The sequence below is a fragment of the Galeopterus variegatus genome, unplaced genomic scaffold (genome assembly GCF_000696425.1).
Source record: "Galeopterus variegatus unplaced genomic scaffold, G_variegatus-3.0.2 Scaffold5709, whole genome shotgun sequence".
Classification (NCBI taxonomy): Eukaryota; Metazoa; Chordata; class Mammalia; order Dermoptera; family Cynocephalidae; genus Galeopterus; species Galeopterus variegatus.
This window is the reverse complement of record NW_007731820.1, coordinates 135,356-144,443: the sequence shown is the minus strand read 5'-3', so window position 1 is coordinate 144,443 and position 9,088 is coordinate 135,356. Positions and strand designations below refer to the sequence as shown.

The 9,088-nt window shown below is 38.1% G+C and overlaps 1 protein-coding gene across 1 annotated transcript in view; it reads right to left on the bottom strand.

Annotated features, from left to right (window-relative positions):
• Positions 1–2,884: 2,884 nt before the first annotated feature.
• LOC103605300 (TATA box-binding protein-associated factor RNA polymerase I subunit B-like) overlaps positions 2,885–9,088 on the bottom strand; it is a gene marked incomplete at its 3' end in the record, with an annotated part of 25,357 nt that continues 19,153 nt past the window's right edge. Inside the window, exons 6-7 of the mRNA XM_008589878.1 lie at positions 8,626–8,779; positions 2,885–3,041 (exon numbers count right to left, since the gene is read on the bottom strand). Of these exons, the coding sequence (XP_008588100.1) occupies positions 2,885–3,041; positions 8,626–8,779 (311 nt within the window). The remainder of the gene's footprint in view (positions 3,042–8,625; positions 8,780–9,088) is intronic.

The following is a 9,088-nucleotide window of genomic DNA, read 5'->3' as shown; positions in this document are numbered from 1 at the left end:
TACTCCCTTCAAACTGTCGGAATGGGCAGGACAGAAGTCATGTTGGGACCTACAACCACATGGGCTATAGGCAAATTTTAAAAAAACAGGTTTTTTCTTGGCATGCATTTCTCTGAGTTCCCTCTTTTCCCATGGTTATTTGATATTTTGAACCTTGGTTATGGGGCAAGATGACATTATTTACATGAACTTAAAGTTGTTTTCCAGCCAGCCTGAAGGTGCAAACTTGCATGTGCTACCCAGACCCTGAGATAAGGACGGGAGCAGAAACCAGATGGCGTCTTGGTGAGACCTTGCACCTGAGAGCTTACATGAAGTCCTTGCTGCTCACATGCCCCTCCCTCCTGTTTTTCATTTTCCCACATTCCATTCCCTCAAACCTCTCTTCAAAAACCCCTCAGTAAACCTGAGTCTTTGATATGGCTTTAGTCTGGCCATTCTCTCTCAGGTTTTCCACGGGATATGGCCTTCACCTGGCCATTCTCTCTCAGGTTTACCAGAGAGAAGGGTTAGCCTAGCATCTCTCCTCAGGTCACTGTATTCCTGAATAAAAGCTGGCTTCCATTATCACCAACATTTGGCTTTTGTTTGTTTTTTGTCTGGGGGCAGGCAGCCAGACCTGTGAGTTTGGTATCAATTTTGGGGAGCCTCAGACAGGAGCTGAGCATGCCCTGTAACAAAATCAATGTTCTTTAAATATTTTTTCAAAGTTTGGCGGCAGTTCTCAAACTTTAGCATCCATAAGAATCCCTGGAAAGGCTTATTAAAATAGATTATCAGACCTTACTCCAGAGTCTCTGATTTAGAAACTTTAGAATAAGTCCATGAATTTGCATTTTTAACAAGTTCCCAGGTGATGGATGCTAAAGTTCTTGGTCAGGAGGCCACACTTTGAGAACCTGTGACTTACAGCTCTTTGTAGGAGAAAAGCAGAGAAAAAAATCAATGGTGACAGCTTCTCCTCCTACTGCCCCAAGCAACTAAGCTCTATTCCCAAACTTGTATACCCCACAGAGCAAAATAAAAGCCCTCCAGCTAATTAGATCCAATCTTCTTGAAGGCATTTTAGAATTCCCCTTTGCGGGGAGGAGGGAAGAGGAAAGGAAAGAGGGAGGGGCAGGGGGCTATGATCTTATCCCACTCTTCCAACAACATATAATATTCTTCTTGAGAATAATTTCGGGTAGATATTATGTTCTCCATCTGTTAGATTTATAGGAGAGTTTTGTTAACCCCTTACAGATTGCCCTGGGAAAGATGGCTAACCTTTTTATCCAGCTCTAATGACAATATTATATTTATGTTTCTGTAAGATCCCTATGGTTATCAGAAGGAAAATTCATAGGAATGATACAAGATTGTGGACACAGAGCTCAGTTGGGAGACTGTTAAGTAATCCAGGTGAGATAGAGAGGAGAGAGAGAATAAAGAGAAAAATGGTTTTGAGAGTTATTTTGGAAGTATAATTGATAAGACATAAAGACTAACTGTATATGCAGAGAGAGGAAAGAATCAAGGATGATTCCTGGGTTTCTAGACAGGACACAATAGAGTTCATGGATTTACTAAGAAAGAAAACACTGGAGAAAGAGATGAATTAAGGAGAGAGATGATAAACCTCGTTTTAGTCATGCTGATTTTGAGATACCATAAAGACATCCAAGTAGTTGTGTCCAGCAGGCAATTATATATATGAATACATAGGTCGGCCCTCAGTCGACAAGTCTGGACTGGAGATATAAATTTGGGAGTCATCAGCATACAGATGGTAATTAAAGCCTTGGGAGAGGATGAGATCACCCAATAAAGGCACACAAAGCAAGATCAGGTTTTTAACTGAAGAGTAAAATTCAGTGAATCATGGGCTATCTTCATGCAGAGTTAATCACACCTGAGAAAAGCCTTATTATTTGGTTGATGTGGCCAAATTCAAAGGCACTATCATCATTTACTGAAGGCATTTTATTTAATCAAAGGGCCTAGTGTCAATAATAATGATGATGATGAAAACAAAAACAATAATGATTAGCACTGAGTTCTTATTATGTGCCAGACACTGTTCTAAATGCTTTCCACGTAGTACTAATTATCGAAAGTAGTTGCAACCCTATGAGGTAGTTATTATTATTAGTCCCACTTTACCAATGAGGAAACAGAAGCAAAGAAAAATTAAATAACTTACTCAAGGTCATATAATAAGAGGCAAATCAGGATTTCAACCCAGGAAACTGGTTCCAAATTTGTGCTTTCAAAAGCACTCTACCCATTGATTAAACCCAAATGTTTTATTCAGAACACATATAAAGCCAGGGGAAAAAATTAACACATTAATGATTCTGGCACATCTTCTATTAAATGAGAAATTTTTACACACAATGCTGTAATTTACTCATTAACTATAAAACTCTGTAGATTATCTTGAAAACCATAAATGCTTACTATCTGCATAACACATTCTTCCAACAGTTTTGTTTTGAACTTTTCCTTACAAACACAGACAAACTATATTTCAGCTCTTAACACCACCAATCTATGCTTTTATATAACTACTAATAACCAGTATGCTAATGTAAAGATCATCTGTTCATCTTTTCTTAGAAATGAAAAATAATAATATTCAGGTAGTTAAATGTCACTTTTCAAAATATTTTATTTACATTAAATAATTAATTTTCCAATATCTCATGTGAGGTAAATGCTATTATTTCCACTACATAAAAATGAACTACTAGCCCAGGGGGTATCACTTTGTAGAATTAGAACCCAGGCTACACAACCTTTTCAGTCCCTTCCTCAATTTAAGCCTTCTTGTAAAATTCAAAATATCCAAAGTTCACACAGATAATCAGCAAAAACACTATCATATACGAGAGGTCCGGCTTACCTCAAAAGATCTGAAAGAGTTATTGCTTCTCTCTGCCAAAGTAATGACAGATAGCAGAAAGCAAGTGTCCGGGGCACAGTCATCTTCACAATCCCCTTCTCTCTTCGTTGTGAGTATTCAACTCCATCAAGAGATCCAGAACAGATAGATGCCGTTTCTTAGGAGATAAGTGGAGATTTTTTACAAATGCAAGTAACAACAACAAAAAAATGCAAGTAACTATTTTGGACAACAAAATAAAAACAACGGGGGGCCGGCCCGGTGGCGCACTGCTACAGTGCACCGCTTGGGAGCGCGGCGGCGCTCCTGCCGAGGGTTCGGATCCCACATACAGACCGGTTCCCGCTCACTGGCTGAGCGAGGTGCGGGCGCGACACCGAGGGTTGCGATCCCGTTGCCGGTCCCGGTCCGGTACGGGCGCGACACTGAGGGTTGCGATCCGTTGCTGGACACACACACACACAAAAAAAACAACGGAAAATCCAAACAGGCATTTTAAATATCTTAAAATTAGGTTACAATTGATAATAGCCTTTACAAAGAGCAATTTGGTAATAAAGAGCAACAAAGGTTTAGAAAGGAATCAACCAAAAAGGTAATTGTGGATTATCTATGAGAACGGGAGCATTCTAAACAGGGATTTGAACTGTTTGAATTTTTTAATAGTAAACACAATGTTTAAAATAAATAAAAGGATAAATAATTACAAATAAAAGCAAAAAATGTATAACTCCTTTGACTCAGGCCTCAACTCACCTTTCCCTTTCTCAGAGAGGCTCTCCACAACTCTTTAGCTAAAGCAGCACCTTCTCCCATCCCCACCCTCCAGGCATCTTCTACCATATGACATTATTGTATCCTTATTCATTCATTCATTCACTCATTCAATAAATACTTATTCATCTCATTCTTTGTGTCACTCTTCTATGTCTCAAGAAATGACAGTGAACAATGTCTCATCCCTTGGAACTTACATTCTAGTAATGGCAGACAGACCAATAAACAAGCAAACAAAAAAATACAATTGACAAACGGTGGTACTACACAGAAAAATAGCAATGTAGGGGTATACAAACAGATGGGAAGGGAGGAGAGGTGATATTTTATATGGGTGGTAAGAGAAATCTCTTTGAGAAGGTGACAATTGAGCAGAGACCTGAATGAATTCAAAGAATAAGTCTCAAGGATCTTGGGCAGAATACCAAATGCACCAGCAGGAGAACCTGCAGGAACAGCAAGGAGGCCAGTGTGATAAGACATCATGGGTGACAAAAACTGGTAGGAGACGATATTAGAGACAGGAAGAAAGTATATTATATAGGACTTTGCAGGTCATGATTTCTATATTGGATTTTATTCTAAGTATAAGAAGTTTCTGGGGAGTTTTAAACATGGGAGCAACATGATTTCATTTATATATTTAAAAAGGTCACTCTGGTTGTTGTATGAAGAATGAAATTATAGGAGGGCAGGAGTGGAAACAGATACCACTCTTCCAGGACAGTGATGACAGGGACTTGGAGCAGAGTGGTAGCACTGCGGGTGGTGAGAAGTGGTTGGATTCCATACAGATTTATTTATTTTTTAAAAAATTTTTTCTAGATACATTTTGAAGGTAGAGTCAAAAGGACTTACCGACAGACTGGATATAAAGTATGAGAGATAAAGAGAAGCCAAGTATGATTGATTCTAAGGTTTTTGGCCTGAGCAACCAGAAGAATGAAGATGCCATTTACTGAGACAACGAAGATGGCAAAAAAGCAGATTTGACAAGAGACATCAAGAAGTTAGAATTGAACATATTAAGTGTGAGATGTTATTAACTATACCAATGGAAACATTAAGTAGGCAGCTGAATATAAAAATGTATAGTTTAGAAGAGGTGGAACTAAAGATAGGAATTTTAGAGTTGTCAGGATATAACTGGTGGTTGGTTAAAGCCATGGTATTAGGTGAAGTCATCTAAGGAGTGAGGACAGATAGAGAAGCAGGTCAAGGAATAACATGGAGAAACCCCAAGTTTTCATGGACATAAACCCTTGAAATCATTCCAGGAATTCCCTTTTTCCAAATCCTGTAAATCCTTTCTTCGTAGCATTTATCAGTAACTGAAATTTTCTTTTTTATTTGTGCATTTATTGTCTATCTCCTTCCAGTACAATATAAACATCTTGAAAGCAGATGGTCTTGCTCACCACTGTGCCCCCAGTGCCTAGCAAAGTCCCTAGCACAGAGTAGGAACCCCGTAAATACTTGGTGACAAACTGGCTCAACAGTTCTACTTCTAAGATTTCACCCTAGTGAGATGATTTTTAAAATATGCAGAGGTTTAAAGTCAAGGAATGTTGTGTCAACACTGTTATTATACGAGAAGAAATCAGAATAACTTAAGTGCCAGCAATAGAAATCTAATTAAATTAACTCCATGCAATGGTATATCACCTAACAATTTCTATAATGCTTTATAGCAGTGGTTCTCAAAGCATAGTCCCTGGAACAGCAGTATTAGCATCACCTAAGAATTTAACAGAAATGCAAATTCTTATATCTTAACAAGCCCTCCAGGTAGTTCTGATGGATGCTAAAGTTTGAGGACTACTGTTTTAAAAGAATATAAGGACATGGCTATCCATAAAATATTGCTTAAAATATATACATATGCACACACTTTTTTATATAGTCCTGACAACATGTAAGGACTTCCAGTTAAGATGGCTGATTGAAAGCACATATTAGCCTATGCTCCTCTCCCACTACAAAAATTATTATATACGAAAAAAAAATTTTTTTTGGTGGCTAGCTTGTACGGGGATCCAAACCCATGACGGCTCAGGAATTGGTTAAACCAGGTACCCCTATAAACTGGATGAAGGCAGAGATAACATCAGGAGGACTGCTTGGAAGTCTGATTAAGGAACAGTAAGACACCCAGATTCTTACCCCAACTCCACGCAGCTAAGTGATTGCCCTCACCAATCCTGGAAGCAAATTGGAAGTTTCTTCTCTAGAGATAGTAAAACAAAGGTCTCTAGAATAAGGCAAATCAGTCACATGCACAGTTGAGAACTGAAAACAGGACGATTAAGTTAAAATTTACATACTTACAACCCCTCACTCCTCTCCTGGCTTTCTTCTTCCCACCCAGTTCCCAGAATATTGACAGCTAGGATTACACACCCACCAAATAGGAGAGATTTCTCTGGGGAATCTGATCAGCTCAGGAGGTAAGATTTAAAGACAATAATGCTGAGGGTTCACTAAGACGATAACCCAGCTAGATCACCCTTACGTGCAGAGCAGAGCTGACAAGAGTCACCATGGGTACAAAGCTTTCAATCGACATTTTGTCTGCATTTTAAAATAAGAATAGCTATCTTAGGCTCACCAAACATTTGAAGAAAGCCCCTAATATAAGGCAGAAGCCAAAACAATCAAATTGGGGGGGCAAGAGGGGGGAGAATATCAACACCCTCCACGAAATAAGAAAAGATGCTCCACAAAAATGAGAGAGCAAACCAGGAAAGATGATGAAATGGGATCCAGGAAATAAGAAATCCAACAAAAGAGCAGTGATGGAATCTCAGGATGGTGGTAAAAAGAGATCCCCAAATCAGCAGGGCTATAGGTTTAGAGACATCATTCTAGGTGGGAACAGGTCAGAAACTCCAGAGACACTTCTTCCAGAAGATGAAGGTGATAGAATACCTAAGGTATTGAGAGGAGATTTAAAGAACTGGGAGGAAGTGGGAGATACATTACTAATAAATTGCAGATTAGCAATAAATAGAGAGAAAACTAAATAAATAACAATGATCAACTCTGGGAAAACCAAAGGATATATAGAAAAAGTAATCACAGTAAGCTACATGGCTCAGTTCTAAATAGCATTTATATATTTATAATAATTAAGGCACAAAACATTGATCGAGTAAAAAATTGTAATTATATTGGGAAGACAGAGAATGAGAAATTCAGTCATGCACTGGTGACTACATGGGTAGGTGGGGCAGTGAGAGATGTATGAAAGAGCCAAGACTTCATCTTCCGCAGTGGGAATTCAATAGCTAATGTCCCAAACCAGAAAGCAAGATATAATGCGAGAAGCATGTGATATAGAGATGTGAAAGTTACAAAAGAGTTAAAAATGCATGTCTCTTGTAAACAGGACATTTGGTAGGACAGTGGACTACAACTTTTTTATTTTTGCAATTTTTCGTAACAAGACTTGTACAATTATTTGAATTACATGCATGTAGAATTCTGATTAAAATTTTAAATAGTTCGCACTTTTACAAAAACAAAATAAAACTTTCCCTTTTTCTATACAGTACTTACATGAAGAAAAAACTTTCTGGAATGATCTACTCTAGTAAAAGTGGTTATTTCTGGGTAGTACAAAAGCTGACGATTTCATTTTCTTTGTGCATATCTGCATTTTATAGTTTTGTATTAAGAGTTGTATTAATAATCACTTTTAATGTAAAAGCTAAAAGAAAGCTCTAGGGATCATCATTTACTAAAAAACAAACAAGCAAAAACCCTCAACACAGGTAAACAAAACAATCATGCTTTAAAAGGAATTAATATCTTTTTCTAAAAAACTTGGATGGTTTTACAGTCACAGTCCTCTGGGACTGTTTTTTTTTTTGTGACCGGTAAGGGGATCGCAACCCTTGGCTTGGTGTCGCCTGCACCGCGCTCAGCCAGTGAGCACACCGGCCATCCCTATATAGGATCTGAACCCGCAGCAGCAGTGCTGCTGTGCTCCCAAGCGCCGCACTCTCCCGAGTGCACCACGGGGTCGGCCCCTCTGGGACTGTTTTGAGTCTTGCCTGAAAACATGGAGATGAAAACTCCGGAGATTTGTTGCTGCCCAATTATTCTATGATTCTAACATTTTACTTCTTTGGACAGAAAAAGTTACTTATCTGGTATCTGTGGCACTGTACAACCCAAGAAATGTGGATATGCTGATAAAAGAGATGTTTAATCTTTGGAGGACAAGGAGCTTGTGAAGAAACAGTCCATACAAAAAATTTTACATAACTACACTTAACCCAGATTTCAATAAATAATCCCTAACAACAGAGGGTTTGGAAGCTATTTCCCAAAGAAATCAGCACACATCAAGATTCCTGTAATCTATGATAAAAGCCCAGTCTGTTCGCTGAGGTCTATCTTCCATCACAATTTTTAAAAAAAATGTAGTGAGGGAACAACTAAAATGAATAAATGCTTTAGGGAGAAAGTCTATATCTATAACCTTAAGTATACTCCTTATCTATTTTAAGTTATGAAATTAAATCAGAAAGTAACACACACATAATATGGTAAGTTTTACTCAGCTTACTTTAGTCTATGCTTAGAAATTAGGTATATCATTTTTGACTTGTCTATCTTATGATATGGCTAAGTTCTAACATTTTTATGCTATGACTTTTCTTTAAAAATAAGGAGCCCACACATATATGATCTTTTTTGAGCTAGCCTCCTTTCTGAATCCATTTACTCTTTATCTCCTTTTAAAATCATACAAAAATGCTCATGTGGAGACAAATGTGCCTTTTTAAAAACTGCACTAAGAATTCATTTAATTTACCTTTCTCTTAGCCATATTCAGCAAGTCATTCTTCCTTGTTAGGCCAAGTTCTCTTCCTTGGAATATCAAGAGATTGGACTAAACCATTTTTAAGATGCAATACCAGCTTTAAAATTCTAAATGATTCAGTTCTCATTTTTACCTGATTGTGATGCTTTGGTGATGGGAAAAGGCTTCTCACTGTGGACGCCAGACTGAGACTCCCCTCCACTTTCAACAAAAGGAGGACAACTGACATCGCTCAGCAGCTCAGGCTCACTAGCCCAGTCTGAATGATTTAGATTATCTTCTAACACCTGTGTGCAAAATAATATAAATGAATTATTGCGTAGAAGTTTAAAAGTTAATTTCTGTGAACTTAAACAATTTCTGACCATCTCAAATACCATAAAAGAAACCACTCTAGAGAATTGCAACTGTCTACTAAGTCCTTAAGTGTGAAAGACGGTTACTTCTGAAATGTGCCCCAACAGCTCGCAGCAATACTTCTCAAAAAAGCGCTATAGACAGGGGTGAGTAAAGAAACGGGCTGCCAGCACACGAGTCAGGTCTCCTTCTTCTTCCATGAACATCGCTCTTGCAGTGCTAGTATCTTCACCAATGAA